This window comes from Dromiciops gliroides, chromosome 3, assembly GCF_019393635.1.
Source record: "Dromiciops gliroides isolate mDroGli1 chromosome 3, mDroGli1.pri, whole genome shotgun sequence".
Lineage (NCBI taxonomy): Eukaryota > Metazoa > Chordata > Mammalia > Microbiotheria > Microbiotheriidae > Dromiciops > Dromiciops gliroides.
Genome location: NC_057863.1, coordinates 619,297,115 through 619,320,589, shown reverse-complemented (window position 1 = coordinate 619,320,589; position 23,475 = coordinate 619,297,115). Strand labels below are relative to the sequence as shown.

Below are 23,475 nucleotides of genomic sequence, written 5' to 3'. Positions count from 1 at the left end.
GAGGCAATTGGGGTTAAGTGACTTGCTCAGGGTCACACAGCTAGTAAGTGTCAAGTGTCTGAGGCCGGATTTGAACTCAGGTCCTCCTGAATCCAGGGCCGGTGCTTTATCCACTACACCACCTAAGCCCCCTAAGGAGGGACTTCTGGCAAAGCTCTGTCAGAGCTGTTTATGAACAAAATGAATAGTGGTAGTGAGCTCCCCATCATTCGAGTAGAAACCGGATGATCACTTCTCAGGAGAGGCTGTTATGGAAAGGATCTGTGCTGCACATTATGTGACAGTGCAGAGAAGGAGAAATTTGCCTTTTGGAGATGAGGGCTTTGATCTCTTACTAGCTGAGTGGCCACAGGCCACTCACCTCTCTGAACCTCAGTTTCTTTATCAGTCATAACTGTGATCTTTACCTCTCAGGGTGAATGAGAAGGAAGCACTTTGCAGACCTTAAAATGTTATGGAAAACTGAGCTGAGGTTACTTTTATTCTTCCTCTCCCGTCCAGCTGTCCTCTTTAGGAATTCTCCCATCAAGCCCCCGTTCATCAAGAACCTCCTTGTCCTGTGAGATCCATCAGCCTTGGCACTTACACCTCAGCAGCATCCTCATTACCTTCTGCCCCTCTGATTGGAGGGTGGAACCAGGAGCTCCTCCCCAAACCTCCACTAAAGGAGGACACCCAGGCGAGCTGTCTCTTCATCCCCTACCCAGCTGCACTCCTTTGGATTTCTCCATCAGCCCCTGAGCACAGTTACTTTCTCCCACTCGCACCCATTGGTACTTGTTTCTTCACTTTACTTTTGTGTGTTGTGTTCCCCCATTAGATTCTAAGGGCAAGGATTGTCTTTCTTTTTCCTACTCATATCCTCAACACTTAGAACAGTACCTGGCACATAGTAAGCACTTAATAAACGAGGCAGCTAGGTGGCACAGTGGATAAAGTATTGGGCCTGGAGTCAGGAGGACCTGAGTTCAAATCCAGCCTCAGACACTTACTAGCTGTATAACCCTGAGCAAGTCACTTAACCCCATTTGCCTCAGTTTCCTCATCTGTAAAATGAGTTGAAGAAGGAAATGGCAAACCACTCCAGTATCTCTGCCAAGAAAACCCCAAATGGGGTCACAAAGAGTCAGACCCGATTGAAATATGACTGACTGAAATAAATGATTATTGATTGGTTGTCTGAGTGCAGTAAACACCTCTACGGTCCCTTCCTACTCTGATAGTCTAAGCTCTTTCCTCAAGTCCAGTTGGAAAGAGACAAGGGAAGAGGGAGATTTCTTCTAATGCTCTCTCACCAGGAAAGGTGGAATAGGACACCAAGATGTCACTGGGTGTCGGTAAGCTGGCCACAGCATCTGGCTGATCGAAGCTTTTTTGAAAAGGGTTGGCATCTGTCTCGGGGTTGCTGTAAGGAGACTTGGCCTCAGGGGTATCAAAAGACATCTGGAATCCACGGTCTCTCTGATCTGCAGGAAGCAAGAAGAAATAGCATCATGAAAAGTCAGCAGCAGGCAGTGGCACGTTGGTAATGTTTAAACACCAACTCCCTGAGAAAAAGAATGTGTGCCCATGACATACTTTGAAGCTTAATCTGTTTTCTCCACCACTTTCTTAGCTGTAAGCCATCAAAAAAACAATGAATCAAGCCCTAAAATGTAGCATTTGTCAAATAAATACTCATGCTGAAAATTTAGCCATCTGTGCTTGGGAGCCAATTCCAGCTGACTCTAGCACACCCATAGCTTCGATGTTCCTCTGAAAAGGAGTATTGGGGGCAGCTAGGTGGCACAGTGGATAGAGCACTGGCCCTGGAGTCAGGAGGACCTGAGTTCAAATCCTGCCTCAGACACTTAACATTTACTGGCTGTGTGACACTGGGCAGGTCACTTAACCCCAATTGCCTCACCAAAAAAAAAAAAAAGGAGCATCAAGGTAGCAAGGAATTAGAAATTGAGAGGTGCACATCAACTGGGGAATGGCTGAACTAGTTAGGGCATGTGCAGGAGAAGGAATACTATTGTGTTGTAAGAAGTGATGAAGGGGATGGTTTCAGAGAAAACTGGAAAGGTTTGTATGAACGAATGCAAAGTGAAGAGAGCAGAACCAGGTGAACAATTTAGAGGCAGCTTGAAAGCAAGTGGATAGAGCACTGGGCATAGAGTCAGGAAATTGTGAGTTCAAATCCTGCTTCAGACACTTACTTACTTAGCTGGGTGATTCTGGGCAAGTCACTTTACCACTGTCAGACTCAATTTCCTCAACTATAAAATGGGCATAAAAATAGCATCTACCTCCCAGAGTTGTTGCAAGAATGAAATAAGCCTCACACATACTAGGCACTTAATAAATGATTGCTTCCTTCCTTCCATTCTAAATATAAACGTTTTTATATTTAAGAGAGAAAAATGCCCAAACTAATAAAAGTCCCCTTGGATCTTTGAACATCTCTCTAACTCCAGTATCATGATGTCCCAATTTCATAGAATTCTTTTTTAAAAGCATATTTCAAGGCAGCTAGGTGGCATAGTGGATAAAGCACCAGCCCTGGATCCAGGAGGACCTGAGTTCAAATCCAGCCTCAGACACTTGACGCTTACTAGCTGTGTGACCCTGGGCAAGTCACTTAACCCTCACTGTCCTGCAAAAAAATAAATAAAATTTTAAAAAGATATATACTGTAAAAATATACTATAAATAATTTTTTTAAATATATACTATATTTCAGAGTCTCCACTGAGCAAGGGTCCAGGGTTTAGGGAGAAGTTCATTTTTTGCTTTATCAAATGGAGTAACAGTCACTTAACCTCTGACCCATCCTTGCATTATCATTTTTCCTAAAACCATTCAATCCCTTTCATTACTCCCTTCAACTTTTCTCTCCAGCTGGTCTCAAGTGAACGTGACTGATACTTCGCTACCTGAAATAATCAGAGAATTCTTCGTTCTCTTAGGTGCATTATTAATGATCCTAATCCCTTTGGGACACTCAGGAGACAGCCTCCTGCTTTTAGGTGGGTCAATCTAGATTAAAGTCATCTAGCAATGTGGTGCCCTGGAGAGAGCTCTTAACTTGGAATTAGGAAGACCAGAGTCCAAAGCTGGTCTCTGACACTTTCCCAACTAGGACAAGTGCTTTCACTTCTCTCACCCTCAGTTTCCCAATCTGAAAGATGGGGAAAATAATAGCAGTTCCCTCATGGGGTTATTGTGAGGACCAAGCTGTAGTTGCAAATTTCAAAGCACCTTATGGGATACTAGCCATCATCATCATCATGTCATGTCACCTCCCTGATTACTTCAGACAAAAGAGCTTCCCTCAGCTAATCGGGAAAGGCTAAAGAACAGCACGTTATTTAAAGGAAGACTGATGCGGTTTTGCTTTCCCATTACTCCAAAGCCTTCAGACACGCATACTATTAAAAATGCCTTCTCAGTATTTCTAAAAGAGGGAGTGGGTGGTTGAAAGGTTCGAATGCTGTGTTCAAGGGAAATGCCTGCTGAGTTGATGTGAGAGGAAGGAGAGAGAGGATCTGTTGATGCCTCTTCCTGGGGCTGGATGCTTATGATGCCCCTGGTCCTGGAAGATAAGAGCAGGGAGATGGGAGGAGTGCTTACCCCCACCACAGGCCTGGATAAAGAAAAGCTTGGGCTTCCCTCCCAAGCTGGGGCATCTGGACCCACTGAAGAGGTTCACAATCCTCTCCACTGAGATAGAGGCTCCATCTGTGCCGTGGATGGCTCCGGGAAACTGGATATGACTGGCCTGAGGAAGCAATGACAAAAACAACACCTCACTCCTCCTTCTACGGAGCTTTATGGTTTCCAAAGCACTTTCCCACAGTGACGCTATGAGGGACTACTGCCCCTGTTTATAGGTGGGGAAACAGAGGTTCTGAGAGGTTAAATGTCTTGCCTGTGGTCACAAGGGCTTACAAGGGGCTAAGACAGGATCTGAACCCAGGTCTCCTGGCTCCGGGTAGGGTGCCCTCTCCTCAAAGGCTGAGCTGCCTCTGAGAGAACAAGAGTTCTTGGCACTCAGCCCACAAGGGGCCAGGACTCTTGTGCCCTGTCAGGGGCTCCCAGAAGGGGAACCTCTCCTCTGTAGCTCAGGAGCAGTGCTGTCTGCCAGGGGCAGGGATGTGGACTTGTGCTGTGCCCATGGGGGAGGCTACCTGCTCTCCCTGTAGGAGGTGAAGCCCTCTCCAAGGGGAAGAGCTCCAGGGGCACAGGCCTGGAGCTGGAAGGGGCCTTGCATGCCATCCAGCCCAGGCCTCTGTTTTACAAATGAGACAACTGGGGCCCCACAGGGGAAGTGACCCCACCACATACTTCAGCCCTCCTCTGACAGCATGGGGGGAGTGTGGATGGAAAGAGTGGGTGAAAGGTCGTCAGGAAGAACTTCCTATCAACTGGAGCTGGGCCATGAAGTGGGGGGCTGCCGGGGCTCCCCCTTATTGGGGAACTTTGGGGAAGGAGTGTTTTTGTTTGTTTGTTTGTTTTGGTTTTTTTAGTGAGGTAATTGGGGTTAAGTGACTTGCCCAGGGTCACACAGCTAGTAAGTATTAAGTGTCTGAGGCCGGATTTGAACTCAGGTACTCCTGACTCCAGGGCCGGTGCTTTATCCACTGTGCCACCTAGCTGCCCCCAGAGGAGTGTTTTTACCTGACAGCCGTGAGACAGGATGACCACTGCACAGCAGTCCATGGCGCTGTGGTCCCTTGCGGCCAGCCTCTGCAAGGTGGCTCCCATTTCCTGTGGACAAGAAGGCCCCTGTAAGTCAAAAGGCCCTGGGCTACCTCAGACATCCCCCCGAATGACCCCCAGGCCCAGCTGTCAGGAGGAATAATCCAAAACAACCCAGAGTGGGACCAGGAACAAGGACAGGAATTTGGAGAGAGAACAAAACTGTGAGTGAAGCCCACTGGCCATCGGAACTATGCCCACCCCTGCTAGGACCTATGTGGATCTGATGGAAGCCTTCAACATGGCACCTGAAGAACTGCTTGCACCCTCGGTAGAGTGCCCTGGTTGGCATTTCATTCCTCACAACTTCTCCAGTCTAATGAGAGATTATTCCTCTCTGCTCTTCTGGGCCCACTTGGGGTTCTGTGCACACTACCATCTCCCATCACCAGGTCATTGCACAGGATGCCCCCCCATACCTGGAATGCCCTCTCATCACACTGTCCCATTCCTGCAATATGTGGCTTCCTTCAAGACTCAGCTCAAGTACCCCCTCCATCATGAGGCTTTCTCTACCCAACTACCACCACCGCCCACCAGATACCAGTGCCCTCCTTCAAGGTTGGTTACTTTTTTGCAGGTGTATACATCTTTTATATACCTATTCAAGTACCTTTTATCTTCCCCATTGGAATGTAAGCTCTTTGAGGTGAGGGGACTGTTTCACTTTTCTCTTTGTAAATCCAGCACCATGGCTGACACTTAGTTTGTTGTCATCATTTTTAAACACCAGCAGGGCATGATGTCTGGAAACAGTTTGTGGGGATGCATCTGGTTTAATTCAGCAAACATTTATTAACTCCTTCCCTGATTTCCCTACTCTCTTCCTTTTGTTTTTTAATTTAATTTAATTTTGCTGGGCAATGAAGGTTAAGTGACTTGCCCAGGGTCACACAGCTTGTAAGTGTCAAGTGTCTGAAGCCAGATTTGAATTCAGGGCCAGTGCTTTATCTACTGAGCCACCTAGCTACCCCCAACCCTTCCTAAAGGAAGATTTTGCAGAAGAGGTGGCCTCTGAGCCCAGCATGAATTCAGGAAGACAAGGTCTCTGATGGGCAGAGCCAGAATTTGGACTTAGGTCTTCCTGACTCCAAGCCCAGGGCCTCTATCCATTACTCCCAGGCTTACTTGCAGCTAGTTCCTACTATGGAGGTGACAGAAAAATAAAACACACAGTCTCTCTTCTCATTGGACCAGGGTCCTTATCCTAGACAGTCATTCCAGTCCTTCAGCCTTTGCTGGATTTTGTGTGTCTGACCTTGGCTAGAGAGAATAACAGTCAATGAGAAATTATGTGGGTTAGCCGCCCTGATCAGGCCCTGCCTCTCACCCTCCAAGGACATTACCCTTGCACTCAGATTCCACTCGACCTCCACGGCGAAATGCAGCGATTGGAAGCGTTTCTCCATCTTTTCACAGTCGATGTTGGAGCCTGTACGGACAGAGAGGCCCGAGGAAGCATGGAAGTCCACATTGTTGATGATGAGGCAGTAGCCGCATGGGTCTGAGTTTAGAGGATACACCTGTCCAGCCTGGAAGAGATGAAAGGTAAACCTGAGCCTGTCTGGGGCTCCCCAAAGAGAAAACATGCCTTGGGATGGGTCATTCTAACCAATCAGGGCTGCTATAGGAAGAATTACATGAACTGATACAGGATAAAGCAAGCAGAACCAGGACTATGACGATGTAAACAATAACAACAAAAAGAGCTAATATAAAAAAGTAAATTAACTTTAAATTTAAAATTAAATTTTTAAAACTTAACACTAATTATAATGACCCAGGTTAGTCCCCAAGAGGAAAGGTGTAAATGCACCTCAATCCTTTCTTTGTAAAGGTGGGGGACCATGTGCATGGAACACTGGTCAACTGTGCTAATTTTTTTTCTATTTTTTTTTTCAGGGCAATGAAGGTTAAGTGACTTGCCCAGGGTCACACAGCTAGTATGTGTCAAGTGTCTGAGGCCAAATTTGAACTCAGTTCCTCCTGAATCCAGGGCCGATGCTCTATCCACTGCGCCACCTAGCTTCCCCCCTTTATTTTTTATTATAAGGGATGCCTCTCAAGGGAGGGGTGGGACAGAGGACATATTTAAGAAAAGAGGGATGGAAGAGTGAAAGACATCAATATAATTTTACATGATGATCATGATAATAATAATAATAATGTCATCTTAGAGTAAGTTGGCTGCCTTTTCATTAGCCCTAAGGGGAAATGTCTGTGGGTAGGGATTGGTACAATGTTGATGAGGAACACAAAGGGGAAGGGGCTAATACTTAATGAAGACTCACCATACCAGTGTTTCTCCTACTTTTGGTCTCTGTGGGGCCCACAGCACCTGGGTGAGGCATCAAAGAAAACAGTACCCATGAACAAAGAGAACATGAATAGAAAGAATAATCCCTTATGCACTAACATATTCCCAGGAGGACCCTTTGAAAGAGAAAGAAGCTGGAAATAAATCCAACAAATCCAGAACCACAGAATCTCCAAGCAGGAAAGAACCCTAGGGGCTGTCCCCTCTAACCTGAAACTGGAAAAAAAAAGCATCCCCCAATCCAGTTTCTCCTGTTTACAGCTTGTTTGTACATAGTTGTTTGCATGTTGTTCCCCCCCCATTAGACTGAATTCATTACCGCATATGTATGCCTTTCTATGTATCCCCATGTGTAATTTAAAATTCTAAATGTGGGTTCTAATCTGTCCCCCTCAGTTTTGGAGGGAAACTGACTAAAATAAACGAGCTTAGGTTTTTTAAGGGTTTATTGAAAGACAGTAAAAGAAAGAGAAAGATTGAGAACAGAATTGCTACAACCTGGCCATCCTAGCTTTCCTTAACTCCCACTTCTGAAGTCCTCTGCCGCCACGCCAATCTCTCGCAGCCAAGCCAGTCCCCTCCCAGAAATGGGAGGTTCTTCAAGCTGATTGGCTAGTGTCATTCAAATTCGTTAAGTACCCTTAAGTACCAGCTAGAAGTCAGTCAGTAATCCATTCAAACAGTTTAATCTCCAGGTGGGATTCCTGAGTATCTGCTAAATCTCACCTATCACATTTCATTATCTTGACACACCCAGGGCTTGTCACAATGCCCAACACATTGTAGGTGCTATGTATTTATCACTTTGCACATATAACTACCCCTCCCAGTTCTGCACTCAGAGACCAAATGTAACATCTCTCCTCTGTCTCAAGCAGCATAGCCCTTCAAATACTTGAACACAGTCATCATATACATCACCACCTCCCCGTCACCCTGGCTGCCCTTCACTGGATCTGTTATCCTTCTTAAAACTTGCTGTGCCAGAGTGAGCACAATACTAAAGATGTGGTCACTGAACAAATTCATGGTCTAGGAATATAATGAAATATCACTGTGTCATAAGAAATAAATGAGCTATACTTACTAGCTGTGTGACCCTGGGCAAGTCACTTAACCTTCATTGCCCCGCCAAAAAAAAAAAAAAAAGAAAGGAATGAGCTGGAGGAGGAAATGACAAACCACTCCAGTATCTTTGCCAGGAAAACCCCAAACGGGGTCATGAAGAGCCAGACACGACTGAAAACCGAGTGAACAACAACATGAAATAGTGCAGATGAGGAATTCAGAGAAACTTGGGAAGGTCTATATGAATAGATAAAAGGCAAAGAAAACAGAACTAAATGAACAATAGGCATAATGGCCTATTACAAGACCTCCATGTAAATGAAGGCAGCAGGGAAAGACAATTTCAGTTCTATTGAAACCCACAATGGCTGACATTGACTCCAGGTGCCCGTCCTTCACTTCCTTTCTTTTAAGAAGTGGTAAATTTTTGTTAGAAGTCACAATTACCAAGTAGGAGAATGCAGAGGAATACATTTGGAAATAAAGGAGAAGTTTTTTTAAAAAAGATATCACTAAAATTTTTAATAATGTGATGCTGAGGGGCAGCTAGGTGGCACAGTGGATAGAGCACTGGCCCTGGAGTCAGGAGGACCTGAGTTCAAATCCGGCCTCAGACACTTAACACTTACTAGCTGTGTGACCCTGGGCAAGTCACTTAACCCCAATTGCCTCACCAAAAAAAAAAAAAACCAATTAAAAATAATGTGATGCTGTGCCCCAAAGAGATCAAAGAATGATGTTAAAAGCAGCTTTTTGTTGGGGATGGAAAGTGGGGAGGTCTCCATCAATTGAACAATGGTTGAACAAGTATGGTATAAGGATGTGATGGAATCCTATTGTGCTATAAAAAATGACAATGTGGATGGTTTCAGAAAAGCCTGGGAAGAATTGTATGAACTGATGCAAAGTGAAGCAAGCAGAACCAGGAGATTAATTTCTACAATAACAGCCATATCATAAAGATAATCAATCTGAAAGATTTATCAATGCAATGACCAACTAAAATTTCAGAGGACTCCTGAGAAAACACACCACCCACCTCCTGAAGGAGACCCTATGGAATTAAAAGGCAGGTTAAGGCACAGATTTTTGGACACTGCCAATGCCAGAATTTGTTTTGCATGACTACAGATGTTTGAAACTATTTGTTTTTTTCTTGCCTTGTGAATGATATGAAGTAGGAACTGAAGTGAGAACAAAAAACATCTTTAATGTGCTAGGTTCTGAAGTACAATATTTGGGGAACTAGGGGCAGCTAGGTGGTGCAGTGAATAGAGCACCGGCCCTGGATTCAGGAGGACCTGAGTTCAAATCTGGCCTTAGACACTTAATACTTACTAGCTGTGTGACCCTGGGCAAGTCACTTAACCCCAATTGCCTCACCAAAAAAAAATATTTGGGGAACTGGTTCTCTTCTTTGTTCCAATGTAATGCCCCCAAACTCTCAAAATAGTTCAGAATAGAGCTTTTCCTTGATGATAGAGTCATAATCAACCAGAAGCCTATTAAAATGTTTCTCATGCTTTGTGCAGCTTGAAGAGTGTTCAGAAAAATCTAATTATGTCTTCCCTTATTTGTTAGTAAAATCTCTCCTGTCTCATTTGACAGTTCTCAGTCTGGTTCCACTGGCACCAGTGGATGTCCAAGGTAGAATTAGAACCCAGTTCATCTACTTTCTAGCCCAGCACTCTTTCCAGGACACCAAGATACATTTTTACACATACATCTATCCTTCCTTCAGGGCCCTGGTCAGTTCTAGCAACAAAATGACCCTGGCATAACTGAGCAGGGAACAGAGAGAGGTAAACCAATATACAAATCAAAAGAATTTATTAAGCTGGGCACAGTGCCAGGCCCTGGGGGTACAAATGCAAAGAATGGAACAATCCCTATTCCTAAAGATCTTACAGGCCAAGGCCTCGGCTGTGGTCTGAAATGTGAAGAAACAATATTGTGCCAGAGTCCCAGGAGTCCTTGGATCAAAGACCTCGTCAGTCTTCCTTGAAATGATTTATTCAGTTCCAGGAAGGGAACTGGATTCTCTAAAACTAAGAGGCTCAGACTTATTTATGGGGCCCTAATTCAAGGTGGGAGTGTCTGTTTAACCTGTTTAACTCAAAGAGGGAGTCAGTGGCCCATGGAGGTGCCCAACACCCTTTGAGGAGGTCTGCAAGGTCCAAATTCTTTTCCTGATGATGCTAGGATGTCATTTACCTCTTAAAATCCTCCTCTCTTTTCCCTGTGCCTGTGTGAGGCCACATTTTCCTGAAATACTCCAATGAAAACAACATAACCCAAGAGGCTGAATGCAGAAAAAAAAAAATCTGAGAGTCCAGCTGTCTTCTATTAAGGCAAGACATTGAAGAGGTTTGAAAAACTCTGAAAAGCAATGAAAGCAATGCATTCATCTCACTACTTTTTTTGTTTTGAAAAATAGTTATTTTTCACTAAAATGTATTTATGAAAACATGTAATGGGTATTTTTTGTTATTTTTACCTGTATTAATAAGCAAATATTTGTTTTAATTTCTAATATGGTAAATTTTGAGAGATCAAACCCCCATCAATAAAAGCTCTTTGGGTGATGCTCTTCAATAATTTTAAGAGGGTAAAGGGGTCCTGAGACCAAAAAGTTTGATAACCTCTGGTTTATTCCAATCTAGAGAAGAATCTCTTTGTTCACCTTTGACCAGATTGAAAGGCCCATAGTTAAAAAGGAGTTCAGGAAGATATTTCTCCTAAGGATGAGCCAACATTAACATTATTATTATTCTATTTAAATTCACCCCCCCAAAAGCTGAGTTTACACTATGCAGTTTGTTTCACTCTGTTACAGCATGCTGTCTTCTGTTTTAGGACAATTATAAAATGTAAGGGGAAATCATTTGAGTGATCAGGAACTCCAGGTAGCAAGAGCCACTGCCTACAGGCAACACTCTCCAAACAGGGAAGCTTATTAATAAATTATCTCTGGCCAACTTTGACTTAAAAAAAAAAGGGTACAGAGTTCTTCCATAGAGGTGAGTAAGCCAGGATGAGGGGCTACCTCCCAGGTGCCCCCAGGAAATGCAGGGAGAGTGAAGAAGGCTGTTAATTATGGTTTTTCTTGGATTACCAGGCAGGCTCAGGAAGGCAGGAATGATGTAAAAACAAAGCCAACTTTAGAAGGAGGTAGAGGAGGAGGCCAGCAACTATGTCATCTGTAAGAAAAGATTTTCATCCAGAATAACTAGCTTTTGATAACTTTAAAAAAAAAAAAAAGAGCACACATTCTAACAGCACAGGGAAGTTATACTGAGCAGAGGGGAGAAGTGAGCTGTACATACCCTGTGCTACGTCTGATGCCCTTCGGTCTTCTTTTTTGTGGGTATGGGAGCCTGGAAGCGGTGGTCTCACGGGAAGCTTCCCAGCTGTAAAAGAAGCAGTTGAATCATTTCTGAAGAAAGCCTTATTTCTGAGATTCAAGGTTTCATTGACAATCTATGTTCCCCCCCCCATTTTTTGCATATTGAAATATTCATGTTTGTTAATTTCATACTAAAAAAAGGAAAATGTAATTTAAAAGCAAATATAGACCTTTTCCCCAGTCTACCCACCCATCCCCACACCCCAAAGCAGCATTGCACCAAGAAAACCACTGTGGTATATGAAAGGATAAAGGATCATAAGAAAAGAGACCAGGGGATGGGGGAGCAGCTAGGTGGTACAATGGATAAAGCACCAGCCTGGGATTCAGGAGGACCCAAGTTCAAATCCGACCTCAGACACTTGACGCTTACTTGCTGTGTGACCCTGAGCAAGTCACTTAACCCTCACTGCCCTTCCAAAAAAAAGGGGACCTCAGGGGGCATCAACCACCTTGTTTTACAAATGATAAAACTGAGGGGGCAGCTAGGTAGCACAGTGGATAGAGCACCAACCCCAGAGTCAGGAAGACCTGAGTTCAAATACAGCCTCAGACTTACTAGCAAGTCACTTCACCCCAATTGCCTTAAAATATAAAACTAAGGCCACTGAGGTAAAATGATTTATCTAAGGACACCGATCTAGTGATGTCAGATCAGAGGAGTGAACCCAGGTCGACACGAGAGTCAGTGTGCTCTGTACTGGAATCACTGATTTGTCAGGAACCAATAAAACTAAATAATTAAGCAAGAAAATAAATAAATGGATAAAGAGGATGGGGGATAGTAAGTGAGAAGGAGAAAGGGGGAATGAAGCAGAAAGCCCAAGAATGATGCAAGATGAAAGGGTTGGATCAAAGGATCCCTCCCAACTCTAAATCTTGTCCTGACATGAAAACCTGTCAGCATTTCAAAGCAAGTCTTGAGAGCTTAAACAAATGGGGAAGTAAAATGTGGGAGAAAAGGACAGAAAACCACCAACTTAAACTCCTGGGTTCTAATTCTGACAGGACAGGTTTCTTTGTTTTAAGTGAGACCAGCTATATTCAGATGATAAATCCTTTATCCCTTATCTAGCTCCCATTTTTCTCCAATAAGTATATGATTCTTTTTGTATAATCACCTGTGTTTTATAAATAGGCGTCTTTCTTTCCTTCATTCCACACAATTTTACTTTGAATAATGTTTAGCTTATGAATGCTACCCTAAGAATCCGTATATAAGGAGACTCTTGTCATGCTTGAGGCAGACTACTGTCCACCATGCAATCTCTCTTAGCTGGCTTAGCTACTTGCTTCACTCTTATTGTCTCTATAATGCTGACCCCAGCCTCAAAAACCCAAATGGGTAAATGGTGACTCTCTTGAGTCCCTAAAAAATTCCACTATGGCTTCAAGAACACTAGCCAACAAGCCCATGAGCATATAACAAGTGCTTCCTCTGTACTAAGACCCAGTGCTAAGATACTACCCTAACCCTTAATTCTTTTTTTTTTTTTAGTGAGGCAATGGGGGTTAAGTGACTTGCCCAGGGTCACACAGCTAATTAAGTGTTAAGTGTCTGAGGCCGGATTTGAACTCAGATACTCCTGAATCCAGGGCTGGTGCTTTATCCACTGCGCCACCTAGCCACCCTAACCCTTAATTCTTTAAGGATGCTGAGGGGATTGGATAGTCAAGTGAAGAAATGGGAGATGGTTAGACGGAAGAAGGTAAGATTTAAGAGAGATACCACACCTGTCTTCAAGGTTCTAAAGGGTTGCCATATGGATGAGGGACTAGGCTTGCTCTAATCTAGAACTTTTTAATAATAAGAACTGTCCCAAAGTAGAATGGACTCCCTTAAGGGGTAGGAAGTTCTCACCAAGGATCTTTGAGCAAAGGCTGGATAATTACTTGGCAGGTACCTGCGGAAGGCATTCTTTTTTTTGGTTGGGCAATGAGGGTTAAGTGACTTGCCCAAGGTCACACAGCTAGTAAGTGTCAAATGTCTGAGGCCGGATTTGAACTCAGGTCCTCCTGAATCCAGGGCTGCTGCTCTATCCACTGCGCCACCTAGCTGCCCCTGCAGAAGGCATTCTTAAAGAGGTTAGAGTATGTGGTCTATAAGGTCCCTTCCTACTATGAAGGGGAATAAGCATTTATATAGTACCTACTGTGTGCTGGAATTGTGCTCAGTATTTTTCAACTGCTATCTCATTGGATGCTCACAACAACCCTGAGAGATAGGCACTATTATTATTATTTTTCAGATGAGGAAATTGAGGCAAATAGAGGTCAGGTGACTTGCCCAGCATCATACAGCTATTTGAACTCAGCACTCCAAACCCAGTACTCTATCTATTGCACCACCTACATGCCTGAGATTCTGTGGATCTATGAAATTCATACAACATGGATGAGGGGAGCTAGGTGGCCAAGTAGATAGAGCACTGGCCCTGAAGTAAGCAAGAGCTGAGTTCAAATCTCACTTCAACACTTACTAGCTGTGTGACCCTGGGAAAGTCACTTAACCCCAACTGCCTTAAACATCTGGGGCCATCTCTAGTCATTCTGATATATATCTTACCACTGAACCCAGAAGGCTCTGGAGGAAAGAGTGAGGTTGGTGACTTTGCAAAGCCCTCCCTCATTTAAGTCATAGCATCACTTCCCAATGTCATGGTCCTCTCCGAGTATGATGCACAAATAAGGACAACAACATAGATGAGGGAAGTCAAACTAGATGGTTCTGAAGTTCCCACCAATTTTTAACATTTATGATTCTACACATTTGGTAAAACCACTGAAAGCTCAAAACCTAACTTCCTAAATGTGCCTCAGACTTGCAGCAAAACAAAGACAGATAACCTTAAAAGTGCTGAATGTCTATATAGTTATCCTATTCATCCTCTCTATACCCCAAGATCAAGAATATAAATTATATTAAATTCTGGATAACATCCCCATTTAAAGATAAGAAAACTAAGGTTGATCAAGGTTAAGTGACTGCCCAGGATCACACAGCTATATGAACTCAGGGCTTCCTAACTCCAGGTCCAGTGCTCTGCACTCTCAGGGAACCCAGGGTCCTAAACTAGTACTCCCTGATATTCATTAGTTGTACTAGCCCATGTTTCAATACTTACAAGTATTGTTTGGTGCCCCAGATGTGATCATTTCAACCGGTTTGATATCAATAGGGTCCAATTGCTGGGTTGTGTTACTTTCACGGAGGAGAGCTGCTAGAGCCAATTGGCCGGTGTCTTCCAGGCAGGAGATGAACAGAGGAAGGGCACGCTTCCCTCGTGTCTGAATATCTGTGATTAACTGCCTAGCCTGGTCTCTCCGAGTACCAGCCCTCTATGTGGAAAAATGCATAGAAAGGAGATGTTATCCACAGTTATCTGGTGAGTTACATCTTTTGTCCCTCTCCCAACTTGCCAGAATTGTGTAAACTGTATACATTGTTAGAAAAATATTAGCAATATTTTCTTTTCCCCCAATTATATGAAAAAACAATTTTTAATATTTTTTAAAGTTTTGGGTTCCAAATTCTATCCTTCCCCCCTTTCCCCTTTCCTCTCCCTGAGATGGTAAGCAATCTCATATAGGTTATACGTGTAGAATCATGTAAAACATTTCCATATTAGTCACTGTGTTCAATAAGACATGAACAAAACAGAAAGAAAGAAAGACATAGAAAGAGAGAGAGGGAGGGAGGGAGAGAGAGAATGAAAAATTCGTATGCTTCAGTGAGTATCAGACAACATCAGTTCTTTCTCTGGAAGGAAATAGCTTTTTCCATCATGAGTACTTTGGAATTTTCTTGGATTGTTGTATTGCTGAGAAGAACTAAGTCTATCACACTTGATCATCACACAATGTTGCTATTACTGTGTACCATGTTCTCCTGGTTCTGCTCACTTCATTCAGCATCAGTTCATTTAAGTCTTTCCAGGTTTTTCTGAAATCTGCCTGCTCATCATATCTTATAGCACAATAGTATTCCATTACATTCATACACCAAAACTTGTTCAGCCATTCCCCAATTGATGGGCATTCCCTCAAGTTCCAATTCTTAGTCATCACAAAAAGAGCTGCTATAAATATTTTTTGTACAAATAGGTTCTTTTCCCTTCTTTTTTTTTTTTTTTTTTGCGGGGCAATGGGGGTTAAGTGACTTGCCCAGGGTCACACAGCTAGTAAGTGTCAAGTGTCTGAGGCTGGATTTGAACTCAGGTACTCCTGAATCCAGGGCCGGTGCTTTATCCACTGTGCCACCTAGCCGCCCCTTCCCTTCTTTTTTTATCTCTTTGAGACACAAAGCTTTTCAAATATTATGTATATTATATATGTCACATATTTTATATGTGTGTAGATAGATAGCTAAAGAGAGATGATAAATGATAGATAGATAGATGGATGGATGGATGGATACATAAATAGATATAAAATGGCCCTTTGGGCATAGTTCCAAATTGCTTTCCAGATCAGTTCATAACTCCACTAACAGAACTGCAATGATTTGTCAAAGTATTATTTGTAAGTAGCCATTAGAAATGAACAGTTTTCAAAAGAAAAATGCAAATTAAAACAACTCTGAGGCTTTACCTGACCTCTATCAGACTGGCAAAGATAACAAGACCTTTACTATTTAGTGATAAACGTTGCAGAGGCTGTGGAACAACAAGTACATTAATGCATCATCAGTGGAATTATAAATTGGTCCAACCATTCTGAAAAACAATTTGGAATTATGCGGGGAAATGTCACTAATGATACACACTCTTTGACCCAGCAATACCACTAACAGGACTATTTCCCAAGGAAGTCAAGACAGAGGGAAAGGTATCATATACACAAAAATTATTTCTAGCAGCATTTTATAACATCAAAAAGACAAGAAGGAAACAAGAAGGGGAGCCAGTGCCTATCAATTGGGGGTCAGTTTAAGAAATTATAAATGTGGGGCAGCTAGGTGGTGCAGTGGATAGAGCACCGGCCCTGGAGTCAAGAGGACCTGAGTTCAAATCCAGCCTCAGACACTTAACACTTGCTAGCTGTGTGACCCTGGGCAAGTCACTTAACCCCAATTGCCTCACTAAAAAAAAAGAAGAAGAAGAAGAAATTATAAATGTAATAAATGAATGAAACATACAAATGTTATAGAATATTATTACACCATGGCACATATTGATTTATATGAATCACAGAGACTGGGGAAGACTTATATGAGCAAAGTAAGCAGAGTCAGGAGAATAATTCACAAAATAAACACAGTGAAATATAAGAAAACAACCCTGAAAGATTTCAGAAGGTCAACTGTCACATCAGGGAGCTTGAGAGTGGTGGATACTTCTTGACAACTGGTTCAGAAGTGAGGATGTAAGAAAGTATGAGAAATCTAGGATGTGAGTCTGGGTAACTGGGATCCAACCAGTTAAACATCAGAGGGGGAAAAAGAGGTTCAAAGGGATTAAATTCCTTTCCAATTGTCACAAGACTAATGTCCGAGGCAGGAACAAACCCTAGGTTTCTCCTAATTCCAAATTGCACCCAACAGCAACACAGCTTGGTACAGTAGAAAGGGCATTCATTTTATTTGGAGTTTGAATACCAGCTGTGTCCTTTCTCCCTCTCTGCGCCTCAGTTACTCTCTCTGTAAAATAAGCAGGTTATACTGGATGGTTTTGAAGGTCCCCTTCAGCCCCAAATCATGTGATCTCCCACCACATGGTGTCACATGACAAATAAGAAAGCAACCTAAGAGCATGGGGATATTAATAACTTTAGGGAAATACACATGAAGAGTTTATTTATGAAAAAAGAAAAAATCTCCAGGGCCAGATGGATTTATGAGTAAACTCTACCAAACATTTAAATAACAATGAAGTCTAATACTATATAATGTAACGATTGGAATGACGCCACCTGCTGGAGACTTACTGTAGAAGAGTTTCGCCCAAGAAGCGAAGGTCTTTGAGGGCAAGACCAGGAGTCTTTTCTTTGGCGTCAGGAAGTGACGCGGGCTAGTGGGAGGAGGAAGGAAGAGACTGGCGCTCGGTCTGGCTCTTTCCTGAGGACTCTGGCAGAGAAGGGAGCTAAAAATGTGCTTTCCCTTTAATAGATAGGAATCTAGGCCTTTCTCTCTCTCTTTATCAAATTCTTATTCTCCTTAATAAACGCTTAAAAGTCTAACTCTTGCTAAAGCTTATAATTTATTGGCAACCACTCATTAGATATTTTAGACAGACTAGCTAGAATTTTAGCCCTTAACAATAAGCTATTTGGAAAAATGGGCAAAGAAAGAGTCCTACCAAATTCCTTTTATGACACAAATATGGTGCTGATACCTAAACCAGGAAGAGCCAAAACAGAGAAAGAAAATTACAGACCAATTTCCCTAATTAATATTAATGCAAAAATGTTAAATAAAATATTAGCAAAGATATTACAGCAATTTACCACCAGGATAATACACTATGACCAGGTGGGATTTATACCAGGAATGCAGGGCTGGTTCAGTATAAATAAAACTATCAGCATAATTGATCACATCAATAACAAAACTAACCAAAATCCTCTGATTATGTCAATTCTGACAAAGTTTTTGACAAAATACAGCATCTATTCCTGTTAAAAACACTAAAGAACATAGAAATAAATGGAGTTTTCCTCAAAATGATAATTATTATCTATATAAAACCATCAGCGAGCATGAGATGTAATGGGGATAAGCTAGAAGCGTTCCCAGTAAGATTAGGGGTGAAATAAGGATACCCATTATTACCACTACTATTCAATATTGTACTAGAAATGTTAGCTTTAACAATAAGAAAAGAACAAGAAACTGAAGGAATTAGAATAGGCACAAGGAAACAAAACTATCACTCTTTGCAGATGATATGATGGTATACTAGAGAATCCTAGAGAAGTAACTAAAAAACTACTTGAAACAATAAGCAACTTTAGCAAAGTTGCAGGATATAAAATATACACACATAAATCATCAGCATTCTATATATGACCAACAAAGCTCAGCAAGAAGAGATAGAAAGGGAAATTACATTTTAAATAACTGTGGGGGGGGGGCGCAGCTAGGTGGTGCAGTGGATAAAGCACTGGCCCTCGATTCAGAAGGACATAAGTTCAAATCCAGCCTCAGACACTTGAAACTTACTAAGCTGTGTGACCCTGGGCAAGTCACTTAACCCTCATTGCCCTGACAAAAAATAAAATAAAATAACTGTAGGGGCAGCTAGGTGGCACAGTGGATAGAGCACTGGCCCTGGAGTCAGGAGGACCTGAGTTCAAAGCCAGCCTCAGACACTTAACACTTACTAGCTGTGTGACCTTGGGCAAGTCACTTAACACCAATTGCCTCACCAAAAAGAAAATTTTAAATAACTGTAGACAATATAAAATGTTTGGGAGTCTACCTGCCAAGACAAACCCAGGAATTATATGAACACAGCTACAAAACACTTTTCACAAATATAAAGTCAGATCTAAAAAACCGGGAAAATATAATTGCTCATGGGTAGGCCGAGCTAACATAATAAAAATGACAACTCTACCTAAATTAATTTACTTATTCAGTGCAATAACAATCAAACTACCAAAAAGTTATTTTATAGAGCTAGAAAAAATAATAACAAAATTCATCTGGAAGAACAAAAGGTCAAGAATATGAAAGGAACTAATGAAAAAATGCACAGGAAGGTGACCTGGCCCTACAAGATCTAGAACTATATTATAAAGCAGCAGTCATCAAAATTATTTAGTACTGACTAAGAAATAGAGTGGTGGATCAGTGGAATAGGTCAGGCACGGGAGACATAGTAATAAAGGACTATTGTAATCTACTGTTTGACAAACCCAAAGACTCCAGTTTCTGGGATAAGAACTCACTATTTGACAAAAACTGCTGGGAGAGCTGGAAAATAGTATGGCAAAAACTAGCCATAGACCAACATCTCACACCATATACCAAGATAAGGTCAAAATGGGTACCTGATCTAGACATAAAAGGTGATACCATAGGCAAATTAGGAGAGCCTATTCCTTAATAGTTTACCTGCCAAATCTATGGAGAGGGGAAGAATTTATGACCAAACAAGACAGAGAATATTTATGAAATGCAAAATGGTTCATTTTGATTACATTAAGTTAAAAAGGTTTTACACAAACAAAACCAATGCAAGCAAGATAAGAAGGAAAACAGAGGGGAAACTAGGTAGCATTGTGGATAAAGTACCGGCCCTGGATTCAGGAGGACCTGAGTTCAAATCCGGCCTCAGACACTTGACACTTACTAGCTGTGTGACCCTGGGCAAGTCATTTAACCCTCACTGCCCTGAAAAAAAAAAAAAAGGAAGGCAGAAAGCTGGGAAACAATTTTTACAGTCAGTATTTCTGATAAAGGCCTCATCTCTCAAATATATAAAAAACTTATAAATTTATAATAATACCAAGTCATTCCCCAATTGATACATGGTCAAAGGATATGAACAGGCAGTTTTCAGATTAAAAAATTAAAGCTATCTATAGTCATATGAAAAATGCTCTAAATCACTATTGATTAGAGAAATACAAATTGAAACAACTCTGAGGTATCACCGCACTTATCAGATAAGTGTAATAGAAAAGGAAAATGATAAATGTTGGAGAAAATGCGGGAAAATCGGAACACTAATGCATTGTTGGTGGAGTTGCAAACTGATCCAACCATTCTGGAGAGCAATTTAGAACTACACCCAAGGGTTATGAAACTGTATGCCCTTTGATCCAGCAATACCACTACAAGGTCTGTATCCCAAAGAGATCATGGGAAAAGGACCCACATGTACAAAAATATTTATAGCTGCTCTTTTTTGTGGTGGCAAGGAATTAGAAATTAAGGAGATATCCAACAATTTGGGAATGGCTGAACAAGTTGTGGTATATGAATGTGATGGAATACTATTGTGCTTAAAAAATGATGAGCAGGAAGATTTCAGAAAAAAAAAAACTGGAAAGACTTACATGAACTGATGCTGAGTGAAGTGAGCAGAACCAGGAGAATATTGTAGACAGTAACAGCAACATTGTGCTATGATCAACTGTGATAGACTTAGCTCTTCTCAGCAATACAGTGATCCAAGACTATTCCAAAATACTCGTGAGGGAAAATGCTCTCCACATCCAGGAAAAAGAACTATGGAATCTGAATGCAGATTGAGGCATACTATTTTCACTTTTTTGTTTTTTCTTTTTCATGGTTGTTCCCTTTTGTTATGATTCTTCTTTCACAGCATGACTAATATGGAACTATGTTTACTATTATTGTATATATGTAATATATCAGATTGCTTGCTGTCTCGGGAAGGAAGAGGAAAAATTTGAAAAAATTCAAAACTCAAAATCTTACAAAAATGAATGTTGAAAACTATCTTTACAAGTAGTTGGGAAAAAACAAAATACTACTAAGTGCAAAAAAAATTTTTAAGAGTTTATTTACTGGGGAGCAGCTAAGTGGTTCGGTGGATAAAGCACCAGCCCTGATTTCAGGAGGACCTGAGCTCAAATCTGTTCTCAGACACTTGACATTTACAAGCTGTGTGACCTTGGGCAAGTCACTTAACTCTCATTGCACCACAAAAAAAAAAAAAAAGGAAAAAAAAGAGTTTATTTACTGGTTAGTGTTAAAGCCACATTTTTGGAGGGAAAAAATGTTTTTGAATACTAAGGACTGCATTTGGTTGATTTGGGGAAAGCTTTTTCATATACACACCCTTAATCATAAGAAAGGCAGGATGGCCAAATGGAAAGAGCAGTGAACCTCAAGCCTGCATCAGAGTCCCAGCTTTAACCTTCCAGCCCTCTGAATAAGTCTTTATTTCTCTGGGTCTCAGTTTCCTTGTCTGTTAAATGATGGGCTTTGTCTCAAAGTGATGTGGACTGGAATTAGGGCTCAAACTGATTGTGAGTCGTCCCAAAAGAATTACAAGACTCAGTGACTCAGTTTCCCAAGTTTTATTGCAATACTGTGGGTGACCACAGGGAGAGAACCAAAATAGTGGAAAGGTCTCTCTCCAATAATGAAAGAAAAGACAGTTATATTTATAGTATGGAAAAATTGATTATCAGTCTCATTATAATAATCTCCACCTTGGGGAGGTACAGGGGAGGGCCTGTCCTTCTCATTATAATATTCTCCACCTAGGGGTGTTTCAGGGAGGGTTTATCTTAATTTGGAATTCCTGGGGTCCTAAACCAACCCCCGAAGCGGGTATCTTTTTCAGTGGAGGTGTGTTTTGGGGTTTACACACCATAAGGTGAATCTGGGTACAAATTTGGCCTTTTCTATGCATGTCTCTTTCTGATTCCCATGGCTAGTTTCAAAATATAATCATTTTTCTTTAGAATTTCTATAGACTTGTCAGGTGTCCACGGCCTAGCTCTCTCTGTTCCTGTTATGGACACTGATTTCTGTGGGTACAAGAACCTAGCATTTTGACTTGTATGTTATCCATTAAATGGGGTCTGACTCCCTTTTGGAGCTAATATCTGAATTAGAGCTTGGGTCTTGGGTTTTTCTATTAACCCCTTTTTGCCTCCTACATCATAAGTTCAGCTCTCAAACTTAGGATCCTAAGTGTCTTTTTCATCTAAGTCTCTTTCCTTATCCATAAAATAGGAATATCAGTAATTGTACTACCTACTCCACACAGTTTTGTGGAGAGTGCCTTAAACACCAAGAGTCATGAGGAACCCAGGAAGTCTGGGTCCTAGTAGGAGAGAAAAGGAGAAATGAGGTGAGACAGGAAAGGAACAAAATAAATGGGAAGTGTCTATTCCAGGCCTTGGGAGACCTAAGTTGGACAGGACTGAAGTAAGGCAGTGTGACAGGGGACTGGGAGTCAGTGTTCCCTCAGAAAGACCACTTCCTCTCTCTAAACCTGTTTCCTCCTATGTAACCTGAGGGCCTTAGACTACACCAGTGGTTCTTTTTTTTTTTTTTTCAGGGCAATGGGGTTAAGTGACTTGCCCAGGGTCACACAGCTAGTAAGTGTCAAGTGTCTGAGGCCACATTTGAACTCAGGTCCTCCTGAATCCAGGGCCGGTGCTTTATCCACTGCGCCACCTAGCTGCCCCTACACTAGTGGTTCTTAAAGTCTAGGGATCCCAGAGAGCCTTTCGGGGATCTATGAGATCAAAACTAATGTCATAATTATGCTAAGATGTTTTAATTTCTAATACATTAAACATCAATAGATATAACCCACATAAATAAAAACTCTTAAGGGAGTCCTAGATAATTTTTAAGACTGTAAAGGGGCCCTGAGGCCAAAAAGTTTAAGGACCACGAGACTACATAATCCCTAAAGGCATCATTCTGTGTTCTAAGGGCCCTCCCAGTTCTGACAGTCTGTGTTCTAAGTCCCTCCCACCTCTGAAATTCTGTGTTCTAAGTCCCTCTCAACTCATCATATTCCATTATATTCTAGGTTCTAAAGTCCTCGGAATTCTGTGTTCCAAAATGTCAGGTTCCAGGGTACTTCCCTGCTCTCAATTTTGCGTTCCAACACCCCATATTCCAAGTTCCTTCATAGCCCTCGGTTCTATGCCCCAACATCCGGTGTTCCAGGCTCCCTCCCAGCTCTTAGTTCTATGCCCCAACATGCTCCGTTCCAGGCTCCTCCTCAGTTCCGAGGCTTCCTGGAGGAGCCTAGGAAGGGGAGCCAAAGCTCCTCCCCACCTGGATGTCCTCAATCATGTCGCGAGTGAACAGCTCCCTGTCCAGCATCAGGTCCCACAGCGGCTCCACCTGCAGCTCCCTCACCAGGCGCAGGCGGTTCTGCTGGAAGAGCTCCCGATGAGCCTCCTCCATGGTGCTCCCCTCGCAAGGCCAGGGTTAGGGGGTCAGTCCGCTGACGCCGGGCACCAGCCCGCCTGCTTCCGGGTCTGGCCCCGCCTTGGG

The 23,475-nt window shown here is 42.2% G+C and overlaps 1 protein-coding gene across 1 annotated transcript in view; it reads right to left on the bottom strand.

The window, feature by feature from the left end:
* Positions 1–23,475, bottom strand: part of CASP9 (caspase 9) — a 31,686-nt gene extending 8,211 nt beyond the window's left edge. The window contains exons 1-8 of the mRNA XM_043995727.1: positions 23,254–23,475; positions 14,660–14,873; positions 11,455–11,538; positions 7,035–7,081; positions 6,090–6,275; positions 4,663–4,752; positions 3,616–3,763; positions 1,296–1,466 (exon numbers count right to left, since the gene is read on the bottom strand). Of these exons, the coding sequence (XP_043851662.1) occupies positions 1,296–1,466; positions 3,616–3,763; positions 4,663–4,752; positions 6,090–6,275; positions 7,035–7,081; positions 11,455–11,538; positions 14,660–14,873; positions 23,254–23,385 (1,072 nt within the window). The 5' untranslated portion in view covers positions 23,386–23,475. The remainder of the gene's footprint in view (positions 1–1,295; positions 1,467–3,615; positions 3,764–4,662; positions 4,753–6,089; positions 6,276–7,034; positions 7,082–11,454; positions 11,539–14,659; positions 14,874–23,253) is intronic.